The sequence below is a fragment of the Uranotaenia lowii genome, chromosome 2, assembly GCF_029784155.1.
Source record: "Uranotaenia lowii strain MFRU-FL chromosome 2, ASM2978415v1, whole genome shotgun sequence".
NCBI lineage: Eukaryota > Metazoa > Arthropoda > Insecta > Diptera > Culicidae > Uranotaenia > Uranotaenia lowii.
The window spans coordinates 253,022,030-253,040,400 of NC_073692.1; the positions used below are offsets into that span (position 1 = coordinate 253,022,030).

The 18,371-nt window shown below is 36.5% G+C and overlaps 1 protein-coding gene across 2 annotated transcripts in view; it reads left to right on the forward strand.

Annotated features, from left to right (window-relative positions):
• Window positions 1–3,725: 3,725 nt before the first annotated feature.
• Window positions 3,726–18,371, forward strand: part of LOC129741414 (protein unc-79 homolog) — a 43,917-nt gene continuing 29,271 nt past the window's right edge. For both annotated transcript variants that reach the window (XM_055733136.1, XM_055733137.1), the window contains exons 1-6: window positions 3,726–4,086; window positions 4,162–4,281; window positions 7,440–7,772; window positions 7,843–8,351; window positions 8,413–9,499; window positions 9,558–9,700. In XM_055733136.1, the coding sequence (XP_055589111.1) occupies window positions 4,032–4,086; window positions 4,162–4,281; window positions 7,440–7,772; window positions 7,843–8,351; window positions 8,413–9,499; window positions 9,558–9,700 (2,247 nt within the window). In that variant the 5' untranslated portion in view covers window positions 3,726–4,031. The remainder of the gene's footprint in view (window positions 4,087–4,161; window positions 4,282–7,439; window positions 7,773–7,842; window positions 8,352–8,412; window positions 9,500–9,557; window positions 9,701–18,371) is intronic.

Here is an 18,371-nt window from a genome sequence, read left to right on the forward strand (position 1 = left end):
TTGATTATTTTGTATGACCAAAAAAAAGTTGTAAAATTACATCACATATGATGGAACAAAAAAGAACCATCACATATGATGGAATTTTCAGTGCGAGTTGAATATTACACGTCTATAAACTTCAACAGACGTGTAAAATTTGAAAGACATGTAAAATATTAAGACGTGTAATATTTAATTCGCACTGAAAATTCCGTCGTATGTGATGCTTCTTTTAATTTACATCATATGTGATGTAAATTTACATCAAATAATCGCGTTCCGTGTCAAGTAATATTTGTGTTATACGAATTCAGTGCTGTTAAGGATTCAACTTTTTTTAATTTGTAAATTTACATCATTAAATCGCGTTCCACCTCATGTAATGATACAGGTTTTCAATTTCAGTGTTGTTAAGGATTCAGATTTTTTTTCTGTGTAAGAAAGCTACAGCTAATATAATAAAAACGTGAGAAAAATATAAAAGGACCTTTTTTCGAAAAATTATCATTTAATTGGCATCATAAAGCGTTGGTCCATGTGTTTTTCGATCTAAAAAAATGTTGGCGGTTGGTTCTGGGAATAACAACAATTCTGAATTGATTTTTTGAGAAAAAAAAAGATTCTGAGTTAGGTAGAAAAGAAGAAACAAAAACCCCGCCCAAAGGCGGATATATGTACAATAGACTGCCCCAAATTTGTGTGGGAAATTTAAAACCTGTGCAATATTATGCGCTTTAGGTTAAAATTGATTCTAGTCCTAGTACAAGATCTCATGCCAAATTTGGGACAGATCGAATTACGGCAAGGGGTCGCTCAACGAGACTGAAGTTTGTATGGCATTTTGAGACATTTTGCTCGGAAGAAACATGAAAAACCTGTTTTTTATCAATAACTTTGGTTTCCATAGGCCGATTTCTTTCAAAAACGGTTTTTCTTGAAGGATGGTATTTATCACTGTTGATGAGTTTGGCCGGTCGAACATATTGACGCCTCATTAACAGTAATGAATACCACCGTAGAAAGTTAGCCTATTTTTGAAGCCTCATAACTTTTTTTTCTAAACTCTTATCGAAATGCAGTCTTGGGATGAAATATTTTTCATAGTTTAGGCTCTAAGAAACATTGTTTTTGGAAGAAATCGACCGACGGGAACCAAAGTTATTGATGAAAAACTGTTTTTTTTATTGACATCACAAATCGTCCAGTCATGTTCCTAAGCCCCTGTGGTTATGCAATTTATTTAAATTGTCAAGCATTTTTCCGCCCTTACTTCTTTCCGAACTATCAAGTGAATATCATCCAAATTCAAATATCAGAAAAACATTAAAAAGTGCAATCGAGCGCAACAACAATGGTTAAAATCGGTCATTATTTGACGAAACGGCATGCATTTCACATTGAGAGTTCTGGTCGGACTTTATTCGCCTCATTAAAAAAGTGATGAATATCACCCTTAAAAAAGTTAACCAATTTTTGAAACTTAATAACTTTTTTATCTTAACTTTAATTGAAATGCAACATCCGATGAAATATTTGTCATAAATAAGGCTTTAAGAAAACCCGTTTTTGAAAGAAATCGGCCGAGGGAGACAAAAGTTATTGACGAAAAACTGGTTTTTCATGTTCCTCTCGAACAAAATGCCTCAAAATCCCATACAAACTTCAGGCTCGTTGAGCGACCCCTTCCCGTGGTCCGATCTGGCCCAAATTTGGCATGAAATCTTGTACTAGGCCCAGGACCAATTTTAGCCTGCAGCGTATAACATTTTACAGGTTTTAAATTTCCCATACAAATTTGGGGCAGTCTAGTGGCCATTATGCCCTCATCTCCCCTACCCGTTTTTAACCCGGATATTTCCCGAGTAAAATTCTGAAATGTTTATCATAAAGACTCTAAACTTATTTGAGTGAACGTGAATATATTCATAAACTGCATATTTATAAAATAACAAAAAATGTAAAAGTTTATCCCAAGAATCCATAAGCACTAACGACTTGTCAAAATGTTACTAAACGATAGCTTCTGGCGAGAAGTTTTTGCGAAATTAGCTGCTATTTAAGTGCAGTAACTATTACTTGGAAAGTAAACGTACATTATGTATTAACAAGCATTACACTGAAAATAGAAAATACCCAAACATGAGAACTGCCACCCGCCAAACCTAAGTTCAAGATTGACAACTTAAGTTTGTGAAAAAATTACAGCTTGCCAATACGCCAAACTTGTCCTTCAAGCGAAGAACTGTTTTTTGGGGGTTTTTTGTTGTAAGCGCATCTGATTCTGTTACCTCCATCGTGACAGATTTAGGTTTGAGGGGTAAGTTCAAAGCGAAGAACTGTTTTTTTTTGGATAACTTTTATTCCCGCTTCATTCGAAGAAAGTCTCGCATATTCGATGATGTAGCTGCCTCTCTCAACAACTCTCCGGTGGTCGAGCGGTTAGCATCCTGAGATGGTAATCGCAAAGCCATTGCAGGTATGGGTGTGATTCCCGTACCTGCAGTATTTTTTTTTTTATTTCCATTTTATTGTGGTATCAGAATTTGGAGGATGAGTTCTCCTTTAAGAGCTTAACTATGGGTTATGCCTCCAAAAGCCAAACCTGTAGGGAGGGAGTTTCATTCGGGTTGGCGGGGAAAGTTCTCAAGTTTGAGTATTTTCGAGGTTCAGTGTATTATTGTGCAAGACGTTTGTATATAATGAAAATGAGGAGATGTTTTTCTTAATTCTTCGTCTTTTGTTCTGAATATCCTGACTGATATGTTTCGATAAGAAAAATTAAAATTCGAGATGATTTTCTTCATTTTCTTATTAATCATTCGGTTCACATTATTTTTGTCCAGATTATGGGTTGAAAATATTGAAAATATATACCAAGATTTGATATTCTCAGCCCGCAAAATGCAGGAGAACTCCTCCACTGCTTACTCTAGTGAGCCCCCTTAATTTTTGTAAGAAAAAACAAAATTTTCCAGGTATCATTTCACGGGACCACTTTAGTAGTTATATTTCAAATATTAATTCCGATTTTCAAGTTTAGATTATTTTCATCTATTTGTAGAAATTGAAGTGGTATGGTTATAGTAATGTTCAAACTTTTTATCCCTCGGGAGGCTCTCCTGAGCCGGGGGCAATTGCCTCCATTGCCCACCGCCCCTTAATCAGGCCTTGCCTTAACTCAACAATTAATATCAGAACCGGAACATTATTTTTGGAAATGGTAGCTTTTTCAAAAATAATAATAAATAACTAACGAGTCTGTTCCTAGGAAGTTTGACAATACTGTTTAGCTGACAAAATGTATATAATACACGATAAAAAAATGTGTACAAGGAACGTCCATGGATGAAGCCATTTTGAACAATTGAGTGAAAATACCATTTTTGAAATTTATAAAATTATATGACTCTAAATGAAAAGTTGTAATAAAAAAGTAAAATTGAGGAACTTGAAAAACTACCTTATGGATGTTCCCCAAATGTGATGTTTTGTAAACATAAACAACGCTCATCGGATCCACGTGGCCGGCCGCAAAAGTGTGCGTTACCTGTTGATTTACGTATTTACGAAGCAGCTGATCCGAGCTCCAGACGCGTTTGCGTATGTTTGTAAACATTTTCATCTCAGCTGACTGGCGATTTTCCTCCTTCGCACTTTCCACGGGATTTTCTCCCCGATGTGATGGCAGATGTTTTCCTGTGCTGGAATGCTCGAACACACCGACCTATACGTCACTTATTGATTTTTCATTCAAGAGCCAGCCATCTTGCAGGAAGTTGGGAAAATTTTCATCTCCGAAGAAAATTGTTAATGTTAGGAGTTTTGATAGAATAGAAGATTAATTGTTATTGAATAGTGAAGTATTTGTGAATAGCTTCTTACTGACTGAATAACATTATTGTTGTTGGTCACGTTACTTATAAAAACAGCTTGGTAGAAAAAGGGCGTGTTTGGTGAATGTTACATAAGATAATGTAGTTTCGAAGTTTCATGAAAGCAAATTACAGTAGATTATATATAAGGATTATAGAAAGCTAAATAACATTTCAATGACGGGAAGCTTTAGAGTTCAACTTGTGAACATGGGCACAAGGGGTGCTGCTTGTAAGTTATCTTTATTTCGCAAATGCCATAAATTTTACATTAAGCGTCTTAATTAATTTTGTTCTATTTTTCCAGTTCAAGCGAAACTTCGCTGCTTACATGAATATCATGTGAGACTATTGAGTAATCAAATCCCCGCACCTTCAGGATCCGATATCGCGAATACAATTAAATACTTTTCGCAAACTCTTTTGAGTAAGTTTCATGTAACAAGTTTTCAAAGGACCTTATTTGGAAGCATCTTATTAAGAAAAAAATATGGCAAGGAATTCTAGAAAAAAGAAAAACTTTTATTGGCTTGAAAGAATATTTGAGAATAGATATCAAAATCCCATGAAAATTTGAATCTGAAATTTTAAATCAGGACGTAAATCTTAAATCTGACATCTGAAATCTGAATCCAAGATCTGAGTCTCAAATCTCAATTTGACAGCTGCATCTGAAATCTGACATCTGAAATATGAAATCTGAAGCTCAAATCTGAATCTGAATCCAAAATCTGAATCTGAAATCTAAACATGAAATCTGAATCTGGAATCTGAAATCTGAATCTGAAATCTGAATCTGAAATTGAATCTGAAATCTGAATCTGAAATCTGAATCTGAAGTCTGAATCTGAAATCTGAATCTGAAATCTGAATCTGAAATCTGAATCTGAAATCTGAATCTGAAATCTGAATCTGAAATCTGAATCTAAAATCTGAATCTGAGGTTTTCCTTAACCTGAATTAATAGTTCATTGTAACTGATAGGCTACGTTTAAGTTAAGGGGGGGGTAGGGTCTAACGGGTATAAAAAAAACACCATTTTCACGATTTTTTTCTAGAGCTATCGTTCAAACAATTGTATTCAAATTTTTTGCATTATACAAAGCATTGTTAAAAGAACATTTAGTAATTTTTTCGTAGAAAAATATTGAAAAATGAGCCGGTGACGGAGCATTTTCGAGGATGCCTTTTAGAAAACAGGATTTGCGGTGGACACTGTATCTCAGCACAAAATCATCTGAAGTCAAAAAATCGGAGCAAAATATTTTTAATAGATGTTTTTCTGGACCCCAACGTTTTTGTTTAACTTAAAAATATTTTTATGAAATTTGTGTGGCTGTTTGAAGTAAAAACTACGATTTTTCACTTAAAAATCCGCCATTTTTCACCTCTAAAATCTCCCCAAAGTAAAAAAATCAAAAAAGAAAAACGTTGGGGTCTGGTATTTGATATGTAGAATATATGATCCAAATTTGAAAAGAATCGGATAAGTAGTTTTCAAATGACGATGTCCACGGACTTTAAAAATGTGCTTTCGAGAAAAACGCGTTTGAAGTTTCTGCTCTTGCATTCTTGCAGTATTAGATAGGAGGGGATAAAGGCCTATAACTTCTACAGTTTTGCTTCAATTGACTTGAAAATTTGACACAACATTCTTGAAATGTTTTGCAATAAGAAAATAAAAAAATAAAAAAATCGATTTTTTGAAAGTGTTAGACCCTACCCCCCCCTTAATAAATTACAAATTACAAATAACAAATCTGAATCTGAAATCTGAAATCTGAATCTGAAATCTGAAATCTGAAATCTGAATCTGAAATCTGAATCTGAAATCTGAATCTGAAATCTGAATCTGAAATCTGAATCTGAAATCTGAATCTGAAATCTGAATCTGAAATCTGAATCTGAAATCTGAATCTGAAATCTGAATCTGAAATCTTGTAAATTTATTTTTCGGCATATCGGTGAAAAGTAGTTGGCAGCCCGTCCGGAGTATACGTGTTCACCACATGTAGACTTCGGACCAACCAGATTTCATTGTATAGGTTAAGGTAGTGCCACCTCTATCCCGGTACTACTTCTCCTAAATAATGAAATGTTGCAGGGTAAAGTATGGTGTACGTTAATAAGTTTCCTCGCAAAAATGCTCTTTCGCTCTTTTCAACATCTGTAAATTTTCTTCTCACTTCTCTATCCATCTTTATCAATTTCATAACTACTTTTCACCGATATGCCGAAAAATAAATTTACAAAATTAATTAACGGTGGTTAACTTATCTTAAGAATCTGAAATCTGAATCTGAAATCTGAAATCTGAATCTGAAATCTGAATCTGAAATCTGAATCTGAAATCTGAATCTGAAATCTGAATCTGAAATCTGAATCTGAAATCTGAATCTAAAATCTGAATCTGAAATCTGAAATCTGAATCTGATATCTTAATCTGAAATCTGAATCTGAAATCTGAATCTGAAATCTGAATCTGAAATCTGAATCTGAAATCTGAATCTGAAATCTGAATCTGAAATCTGAATCTGAAATCTGAATCTGAAATCTGAATCTGAAATCTGAATCTGAAATCTGAATCTGAAATCTGAATCTGAAATCTGAATCTGAAATCTGAATCTGAAATCTGAATCTGAAATCTGAATCTGAAATCTGAAATCTGAATCTGAAATCTGAATCTGAAATCTGAATCTGAAATCTGAATCTGAAATCTGAATCTGAAATCTGAATCTGAAATCTGAATCTGAAATCTGAATCTGAAATCTGAATCTGAAATCTGAATCTGAAATCTGAATCTGAAATCTGAATCTGAAATCTGAATCTGAAATCTGAATCTGAAATCTGAATCTGAAATCTGAATCTGAAATCTGAATCTTAAATCTGAAATCTGAATCTGAAATCTGAATCTGAAATCTGAATCTGAAATCTGAATCTGAAATCTGAATCTGAAATCTGAATCTGAAATCTGAATCTGAAATCTGAATCTGAAATCTGAATCTGAAATCTGAATCTGAAATCTGAATCTGAAATCTGAATCTGAAATCTGAATCTGAAATCTGAATCTGAAATCTGAATCTGAAATCTGAATCTGAAATCTGAATCTGAAATCTGAATCTGAAATCTGAATCTGAAATCTGAATCTGAAATCTGAATCTGAAATCTGAATCTGAAATCTGAATCTGAAATCTGAATCTGAAATCTGAATCTGAAATCTGAATCTGAAATCTGAATCTGAAATCTGAATCTGAAATCTGAATCTAAAATCTGAATCTGAAATCTGAATCTGAAATCTGAATCTGAAATCTGAATCTGAAATCTGAATCTGAAATCTGAATCTGAAATCTGAATCTGAAATCTGAATCTGAAATCTGAAATCTGAAATCTGAATCTGAAATCTGAATCTGAAATCTGAATCTGAAATCTGAATCTGAAATCTGAATCTGAAATCTGAATCTGAAATCTGAATCTGGAATCTGTATCTTAAATCTGAATCTGAAATCTGAATCTAAAATCTAAAATCTTAATCTGGAATCTAGATCTGAAATCTGAAATGGAAATAAATTATTTTCCGTTTATTAGCTGTTCTGAAGGACGTACCATGTTCACCGCTGGAAATGATCAAGGACCCATCGCTGGATCAAGTTCGAATGTCGAGCTACCCAAACTTGGAGTATCAAAATCTCTACAATGCGCTTACAATGCTGCTCGATGTTGCCTCAAGCATACAGAATGGACTCAATCAGTTTGGAAAAGCTCTGCTACAGTGTCTTGGATGTATCCTTCCATTCTTGGACAGGGATTTGATCGATAATCTGCCGTACTTGGCTGCATCGAGTATCTCTGTTTTATCACCCACGTTACACCAGGAAATCATAAACTATTTGTGCTACTTTATACTACCGTTTACTATAAGTATGTTCGAAAAGCTTGATCGTTATATTTTTAAAATTATACGAATTTGTATACGTTTCTATCTTTTTAGCTCGGCAAAGTGACGATGACCAGGAATGTCACGCTTGTCAATCGGTGTCTGCTGTTATAATGCTAGTTTTCCAATACTCAAATAATCCTGCCCATCATTGTCAGTTGCTAGAGTGTTTGATGCGCCTGAAGCACAACGTTGCTAAGGATTTACTGTGTGTTATTGCTTATGGTACAGCGGCTAGTCGTGCGTCAGCTGCCAAACTGTTATTTTACTATTGGCCTGCTTTCGATCCGAACCTATTCGATCGTAAGGGATTGCTGTGTAAATTCACCAATAATCTGATACCTTTCGTGTGCCAACGAGAGTCTTGCCCGAATGCAGGAAATGCTGAAGCAGTTAAAGTTTGTTATGATCACTGTATCAGTATATTATATGCCACCGATTCTCCCCCACCCCTCTATCTTTGTATTGAATGTGCCAATGAAATTCACCGCGATCATCCAGATTTACTGTTCGGAGACATTCTTCATCCTATGCAACAAGTATCGATGATATGCGAGAACAAGGTATGAATTGCGAAATGTTAATGTGAAAACTCATCGCTAAAAGCATTTTTTAACTTTCCAGAATTGTAGGTCGAGTGATAAATCTGCGGTCTCCATTTGTTTTTCGAGCGAATGTGCAAGCTACAATGGAAATCATCCGATACGATATTGCGCCCAATGTCACGGAAATCGCCATAATAGTCGGCGAGGAATCGATCACATTGTCCATAGAAGTCTGCCTCCAATGATGATGATGGACGCCGAAATGCAAACCTATATGGTCGAAGCTGTGATCAGCCTTCTCAGAGAAGCCAAACCCCTGAACCTTGACTTTGGGCGTGATTCGGCTAGTGATTCTAAGTCTAGTCCTGGAAACGGGCCACAAGACACACTTACGCTTGAGGATCGTCAACTGTTGGGCCGCTATGGAATATGGCTGCTCGTGGGAAGATGCAAACCAACAGCAGATACGCCGATCGAAATACTAGGGCGTCTATTATCTATGCTATTTCATTGGTTTCACATCACAGCATATTCGTATGACGGACAAGCTGAAAGTACATTGGAAAAACTTAAACTGGATCACGTTTGTGGTTGGCTGAAGGATGTCTGTGATAGTCATTACAAAGAGTTTATCGATTGTCTCTTACCACATCCCCCAGAGTATTCTAGGGTTGGAGGGCATTGGGATACACTTGCATCCAGGACATCTCACTTGAAGGAAGGTCTCCAGCGTTTGATCTGTCTCATTCCTTATGAGATAATCACGCAACAAATATGGGATACCGTTATGCCCCACTGGATGGAAGCAGTGACAAACGATGTGCCGGAAAAAGAACTACAAGAACTGAAAATTGTTCTCAGTAAAATACTTGATCCGGATATGTCCCCGCTCGGTTTCGACGCGAAGGCAATGTACAATTTTGTTACAATAAGATTTGAGAAAACGACGGCCAAAGTTCAACAACAGGCCCTTCACTGGTTGCAAAATTTAACCAAGTTAGAAATCCTCATTCCGTTGCCTCAACTGTTCGCCATGTTTGGCGATGGAGTGAGAATCATGAAACATGGGGTGCAGGCTGAATCACATTCGGATAAATCTGGAAGAAGCAGTGGTGTTAAAACCACGAAGGAAAAAGACGTACAACCACCGAGAAGGAGCTCCATCTGTTAGAAATTCGAATTCATCGTTATCAGTTAAATTAATCCTCACTTTCTTTCTTTCAGCTCCTGTCGTAGAAGATGATTCCGGAAACACTTCGGCAATTTCCGACGATGAAGCGCCAATATCTAGACATACAGAATTTTCCAGCGACGCCGAACATAATCTTACTTGTTGCATCTTAATGTTAGACATTTTACTCAAACAGGTGAGACATTTTATGATTTTCATTCCTCGCTTATTTTATGGTATATACTTTACAAGATTAACAGACGACATGTTCAATTAAGGACTAACAATAGCTACATTGAATATCAATTACTGTAAAAGAAGGAACTGCAAGAATTTTTTCCATATTTGAAAATAGACGACAGTCCACCAGTTTGTTCATCGCCCGCTGTTTTCTCTGCGCTGCGTCCGGCTTGCCTTGTCACCAACTGGAGGCAAGCTTCTGTTCGTTTTTTTTAATGGAAATTGAAAAAGACTTAGTTTACGTCAATATAAATTTCAAAGGGTTTTCTGAAGATTTCAAGAGATACCTATTATGACCGTGCAAAGAAAAACCGAACTGAGCGGTCAATGTCATAAAATATTTGCAAATAATTTTGACTTCTAAACTTTAACTCAAGCAAAATATGAAATCTTTGTTAGTCTAAAGGCAGAAACACAATACAGCGTCGGTCGTCGCGTCACGTCAGCGGTCAACGCTGTCGATAAGTACTAAAACGCGGACGCGACGCACCCGAAGATTTTTACATCACAATTCAGCGTCAAGAGACATCTTAGAGGTCTCTTGACGCTGAATTGTGATGCAAAAATCGTCGGGTGCGTCGCGTCCGCGTTTTAGTACTTATCGACAGCGTTGACCGCTGACGTGACGCGACGACCGACGCTGTATTGTGTTTCTGCCTTAAATATGAAAACTGAAAAATAATATCAATTGCGATGGACCCTTCGTTTCAAAAATATGGAATGTTAAAATGCCTTATTTTTAAAGTTTTGAGTCTAGTTTAATTTACCATGAGAATTTTTGTGTTCAACATTGTTATCTTATTTTAATCGCCGCTGGGATATATTCTTATTTAATTTTTGGCATTTCGGCGAGTTGTGAAAATTCAAGGTAGAATATTTAGAAAGAACATGAAAGTATTATAGGTGGAAAGATCAAAGCTAGAGCGCTTTGGGTAGAAGAAATTGAATAGTTGGTGAAAATGTGAGCAGGGCTTTTGTTGTGTGAACAGCTTTTGAACTACTTGCGTGATTCTTTGCCGCGCGCCGTTTCAATGTTGATAGGAAGCGATGAAGAAACCCATCGCATTCCTACCCACATTGAAACACGGACGGGTCGAACGGGAATAATATGCGAAAACAAAAGTAGCAACCATCCGATGTACCTAAAAAAGTAGCACGCATCGATAGAATTGGCTTAGCAATAGAACAGCACATGTGAGCGCTGCTTGGGTGATTTTTTGCCCGGTCGGACACAATCTCACATGTGTTCGACCCGTCCGTGTTTCAATGTGGGTAGGAATGCGATGGGTTTCTTCATCGCTTCCTATCAACATTGAAACGGCGCGCGGCAAAGAATCACGCAAGTAGTTCAAAAGCTGTTCACACAACAAAAGCCCTGCTCACATTTTCACCAACTATTCAATTTCTTCTACCCAAAGCGCTCTAGCTTTGATCTTTCCACCTATAATACTTTCATGTTCTTTCTAAATATTCTACCTTGAATTTTCACAACTCGCCGAAATGCCAAAAATTAAATAAGAATGTGTTCAACATTAGAATGTTAACTGAAAAACTTTTATTTATCAGTTTAATAGTTATGATCAGGCGATTGTATCCCAAAAGCCCAAAAACATTTACCCAGAATGATTTTTCCCCAGAATGTCAAACATCCGAAATGAAACCCCAGAATGAACCATATCCCAGATTTTTTTTACCAGAATGCACCATTTACCAGAATTGTTTTCCCCAGAAGGGACCATTTTCCAGATTTTTTTTTCCAGAATGGACCATTTCCCAGAAGGGACCATTTCCCCAGAATAGAAAATGTCTTAGAATGCCCGAAACCTGGATTTTTTTCTCGTAGTTTTGTTTCCCCCTCTAGTTTAATCTTATTTACTTATAATTGTTTGAAAATTTCCATCTCAATTTATTTTTGAACCAGTATTGTACTTTATTAAAGGTTTGGGTACTTGATTTTATACTTACTAAAGCACCGGCAGACCCCGGCAGAATTTTTGTGAAAAAAAAACTATTTTTTTCAAAGTCCCGTTTAATAATATTTTAAATTTTCTGGGAAATGGTAATTCAGGCGAAAAATTTTCTGGGAAATGATTCATTCTGGCGAAAAATTTTCTGGGAAATTGTTCATTCCAAGGAAAAAAAATTCTGGGAAAGTTGTTTTCTGGAGATTGAAATTCCGGGGATTTTTCATTCTGGGTAAAAGTTTTCGGGGAAATGGAGTACAGCCTGATCAGGCTTAAGAAAATTCACCGTCAAGAGGCGTGAAGCTGTGAAGCCTCTTGTTCCGTCAAACTCAATTGACTGTTCCTCAAATGGGGTCTATTCGTTTTCCACTCACTGATCCCCCAGTCGTGTGAAGCTAAAAGAATGTCATAGTCAAGCATTCATCAATCGCATTCAAACGACCAACCAAAGACGAACAAGAATCGTATTTAGTGGAGATAAGGGCATAATGGGCACCTTAAGAAGTACGCGAATTTCACCATAGAAAACAGCTATAATCTATGAATTATTTCATTGTTTCGAGTTCTGACAGTAAAAACGTATATTTCCTAACTGGCTTAAACTTGAAGAAGTAGATAAAAACGTTTAAAAATGCATTTTAATTTTTTTGTTTTTTGAAAAAGTTGAAAACTAGCTGTAGAGGCCTAATGAGAACCCTTACTGGAGCAGTCTTACCACCATTTATCGGGGCACGATGAGCATTTTCTGTCGTAGAACCTAGCAACGAATTTAACTCGATGAAGTCAATTGAATTATAGAGCTACAGCTTGACTTGTTTTATCTGACGATTTTGCCTATTGGTTAGGTTCGGAGAGGTAATCACTGGACTCGAGTTCGATTCCTGGTCGAGGTGGTTCTTTTTTCATTTACCATTCATGATCGATGCATTTTGCACTAAACGGTGAGTCGTAGATCCGTCAAACATAGCAAAAACAGAAAAATGTATATCTGTTTGTAAAATACAAACAATTTACACACACTCATACATTATGTTTCTGGTGCTTTGTTTGGCGGATGATGCTACTATCCGCATAACGCAACAATCAAAATAATCGATAATGAATAGTAAATAAAAAAAAATCACCTCCACCAGGAATCGAACTCGAGTCTTCTGATTACCTCTCCGACATCTAACCAAAAGGCTAAATCGTTAGATGTAAACTAGTCAAGCTGTGGCTCTATAATTCAGTTGACTTCATCGAGCTGATTTCGCTGCTAGACGCTATGGCAGAAAATGCTCATCGTGCCTCGATCAATTGTGCTCTATACGCACCGAGTCAACAAGTTAAAGTAAAAACGCGTTTTAAAATTGACTTATAGCGAAAAATCAAAAAATTAATTAAGGTGAAAATTTGGGAACAATGTGTACATCATGTTGCAGTGCGTATTTTGTAGATTAAAATGATTTAACGATCATAAGAGCTTTTTTCCCGGTGCTCGAAAACTATAATATTTACTTCACTTTAGAATATTGTAGAGTTGGTTTATAATAATAATAATTTGGTTCTGTGAATGCAAGTGTGTACCGCAATGGATAATTGAATCTTGTTTGTTAAGCGTGTATCTATTTGAATAAAATCAGTTAGCTTTCCGTACGTTGAACTGAGTGGTCAATAAAATCTATTGTGCGTTTAAAGTGCGAATTGTTTCAATTGCAAATCTGGAAGATTCTACAATTTGGCGCAGTCGGTAGGATAGAACAACACGCAGAGAAAACTTGGATTTTGATACAAAACAAAACTGACTTTGAATCAAAAAATTCATTTTTTGGAATCAAACTCTTGATTTCTTTGAATCAATGAATTATGGTTTTGATTCAAATAAATAATTTTTGAAGGAAAGAATAAATTTTTTGAATCGAATAATTTTGGACTTTGATTTTAAAGAAATTCTTTGATTTAAAAGACATTTGTTCAATTGCATATTTCTTTTGAAACAAAGTAAATTTTCTTTTAACCAAAGAAAAATGCTTTCGATGGAAAGGAATAATTTCTTTAAATAAAAACTTCAAACTTAGAGTTATTTTGGATTGAGCAAGATGAATAAAACAGAAAAATAGAATTGAGTTTGGTAGGTTGTGTTAAAAATCTAAACCAGTTGATCAGAGTTAGCTAAGGAGAATTCAGGATGAAGAATGGTAAGTGTATCCGTTAATAAAAAAGGGAATATTTAAGAATTTCTATAAGCGCTTGCATTGTTACAGGACCACTGCTGATTCCACCCGAAATTCAGCGGTTAGTTTATCTTCGGCCCGATCTTCAGCGGCAACCACCAGTCGGATAGCGAGGAAAGCCAGCAACGAGAATTGCTTCCGGAAGTCAGCTCACGAAGAAATGCCTCTACGCCAGACTGGTAAACTTTGTCACCGAAATTTAGGATCGGATCATTCAATTATTTATTTAGTGAACAAGTGTTTTTTTAAGCTCGTGAATAAAAAAGAATTAAAATTTTATATTTTTCTTTTTATTATTTAATATTACTAATAGGAACTTCGGAACAACTGAAAATATTTCTTCCAATTGGAATAAATGGGAAAGAGTTCAATGAATGAATGCTTTTAAATCTAAATCTATGTTACATTGTAGCAAACGAAAACAACTTTGTATCAAATGAAACTGTTTTTCGTTTCAAAGGATTAGAATTTTGATTCAAAGATTTTTCAAAAGAAAAATTCTTCGAAACAAAGAAAAATTCATTTGAACCAAAGGAATTTTTATTTATCCCAAAATCAAAGGAAAAAATCCTTTGTTTTTGCGGCACTTTCCTTTGAAATAAAAAATCTTTTCGCTGCGTGAAGGTGAGTCTTCTAGGCTAAATATTTTTTTTCAGTTATTCTGTCGCGAAGAGTCTAAAACGGCAAAACCTTGAAAGTTATGAAATAAAACAAAATGGCGAATTGAATAAAGTCCGGTCGGAAACCGAAGAGCCTATGAAAAAGTGAGTCCGGTTCGATTAACCGTAGCACTGTAAGAAAATTTAAATTTGGTGAGTTAAAATATTTTCGTGGCGGAAGGAACCAAATGCTAGTCCGGTCGAAAAAACCGAAGAGCAGATAAAGCAAGTCCGGAATTTAATTCTGTAGAGCTATGCGAGTCCGGTTATTTTCAACCGAAGCGTAAGAATATGCAAGTCCAGTTAGAAAACTGAAGAGCAGTGAAAGCAAGTCCGGAATTGATTTCCGTAGAGCTGAAAGTGTCATATTATTGGACAAATCACTTTGCAAATAAATGCGTTATTAACGGCGCGTTCGTAAATTGATTTTTTTGGGTGATGCATCAGTCGATTGATTTGTTTGGTAGATGTCAAATCACTTTCCATATGCTTTTGCATACGTTTGTTTGGAATTTACGAACGCCAGCATCGATAAAAAAAATCACTTCGATAGAAAAAATCAATTTACGAACACGCCGTAAGGAAAATGAGAAGGATTGCTAATTGAGGTTATGAGTTCCAAATTGAAATTGAAATTGAAAACAAGTAAATTTCTCCGGATATGATGTACAAATAAAACAAATGAAACAAACAAAGAACGATTCTTTTTATTTTCGATAAATAAATGCAAATAGTAAGCGTATCACAAAAAAAAGTAACAAATATTTAGCAGCAAATTATTGTTTCAGATGGATCAGTGGCCACTAGAACCGTTCAATGGTGCAGTAGATGCATCGGATCTCCGCCGGGAGTGGGAAGAGTGGCATCGAGCCTTCGAACTTATTCTCGAAATAAAGCAAATTCAATCGCAACACGAGAAACTTTTATACTTACTCGCCCGAGGGGGGCGGAAACTTCAGCACTTTTACTACAACTGCAGACCAGTACAAACTGAAATTTATCCGGAACCTGTAAAAGTGCCATTGATGCCTTCGGAGATACCTGAATACGATAATGCAGTTAAACGCTTGAATCATTTCTTCGTGGGTAAGCGAAACGAACGAGTTGAGCTTGAAGTTTTCCGGGCACTTAAACAATCTTACGGGGAGTCATTCAATCAATTTATTCTGCGACTCCGCACACAAGCTAACCGGTGCGATTTCCACGACAGAGAGGAAAAGGAAATCTTACAACAAGTTACAATGGGAGCAAGGGACGAGCGCGTCAGGGATAAAGGATTAGAAAATACTATGAGTTTGGATGAATTAATTAACTATGCGATCAATCGGGAAATTCTCTCGATACAAAAAGAACGTATGCATCCATTGAAAAATGAAGCGGAAACATCAAATGTATCAGCAATCCAGAGGACGTCAGGAGCAAGGAACCGTGTGAGATATTCAAACTCTGGCCAATTTTCTGATGCTCGGAGAAACTTTAGCGGACAGGAAAGCCAATCGGAGTGTTCGAGATGTGGATCCGATAGACATGATACTGAATCTCGCGACTGTTCTGCTAGGATTGCAAAATGTAATAAATGCGGTTTCCGAGGGCATTTTGCAAAGCAATGTAGATCACGACGAAGAGCTTATAACAGAATCCAGAAGCCAAGAAGCAGACAGGAAGCAAACTCTGTTAATGAGGATCAGCAAACAGAATACAATCCAGCTCGTCAATACAGAAGAGATTTGTCACCTAAGGTAGAGTAATAAAGTTTTAATAAGTATTCACTTTTACTATACAAATTATGTTTATATACTGCCGTCATAAATTGAACTAACTTATTGAAATAAATGACAAAATTCAAATCCTAATTTCATTCTGTTCTCTTATCAGGAAAAACCATGCAATAGCGAAAATATTGTTTGCTTCATAGATACCTTCCCAGTGCAATTTTTGATCGATTCAGGATCGGCAATCAATACAGTTACAGAACAAGTTTGGTCTTCTCTTTTAAAAAATAATGCAATAATTTTCAAAAAAATATTCGGATGTGAAAAGCAATTTTCAGCATATGCCAGTCCTCAGCCGTTGAGGGTACTTGTTAGTTTCGAAGCATGGATCACAGTGAACGATGATAAACCAAAATGCTATGCTGAATTCTTCGTAATTCAAGGGGCACACAAATCTTTGCTAAGTAAACGTACTGCGGAAGATTTAAAAGTCCTCAAAATAGGCCTCGATGTCCAGAACGTCGAGTTGAAGTCATCTAGCTTTCCAAAGTTCCCGAATATCCAAGTTAAACTGTCGATAGATCCCTCAGTTCCTCCTCGTAAAATCTCGTACTTGCGGATTCCAGTGGCTTTAGAAGAACAAGTAGATAGGAAAATAAAAGACTTGTTAGAACAGGATATAATCGAGCCGGCCAATGGACCCCCGGAGTGGATTTCTCCGATGGTCATTGTTCCGAAAGCTAAAGGAGAAATCAGGCTCTGTATTAACATGCGTTATCCAAACGAGGCAATACAACGTGAGCACTACCCGCTACCAAAAATAGATACATTTTTGAATAAGCTAAATGGAGCTAAGATCTTCTCGAAATTAGATATTACGTCGGCTTACCACCACATTGAGCTACACCCAGATTCAAGACCAATCACAACATTTATGACAAACCGAGGGCTTATGAGATACAAAAGACTCATGTTTGGAATAAATTGCGCGCCGGAGATTTTTCAGCGCGTTATGACGGAAATGCTTGCCGGTATTGAGGGTGTTATAGTGTATATCGACGATATAATAGTAGCGGGCAGAACCAAAGAAGAGCACGATTCTCGACTGCAGGAAGTTTTGCATGTGTTGGAACAGAACAATGCTAAGCTTAATGAAGAGAAATGCTCATTTAGAATGACTGAAATAGAAATACTTGGTTTCACGGTTAGTTCAAAAGGTATCAGCCCTTCCGATGAAAAGATTAACGCTATCAAAAACTTCCAAATGCCAAAAACTAAAGAAGAAGTTAGAAGCTTTTTAGGCTTAATTAATTTTGTGGGGCATTTCATTCCTAACATGTCAACAAGAACTGAAGCTTTGCGGAAATATGTTCGAGGGGAAATCAATGTGTTTGGAGAAGATCAATCCAAAGCGTTTAACGATTTGCGTTACGAACTATCAAACACTGTGCGGCGACTTGGATTTTTCGATCCAAAAGATCCTATAGAGCTCTATGTAGATGCATCGCCCGTGGGGCTCGGAGCCGTACTTACACAGCGAAACATACAAAACGTTCCAAGAATAATAAGCTTTGCTTCCAAGGGACTAACCAAGGCTGAACGAGTCTACCCTCAAACTCAGCGTGAGGCACTTGCCGTCGTCTGGGCGGTAGAAAAGTTTTACCACTTTCTTTTTGGCACCAACTTTACAGTGTATACCGACCACAAAACTCTTGAGTACATATTCGGAGGAAAGCACCAAAATGGTAAACGTGCTTGTTCTCGAGCAGAAGCTTGGGCACTTCGGTTGCAACCGTATACCTTTGACATAAAACATATCCCGGGATCAACTAACATATCGGACATTTTATCACGACTTTGTACTGAATCACAAACCTCTTTCGATGAGTCGTCGGAGCATTTCCTGTGTGCCATAGGAGAGGGGATGTCTGCAATTACATTGGAGGAAATTAAAAACGAAACTTCTAAAGATGCAACGTTGAGCGAGGTAATGAAATCTATAAGTTCACAAGAATGGCATCCGAGTCTTGTTCGTTACTCAGCATTCGCCAAAGAACTTGGTATCATTAATGAAATAAT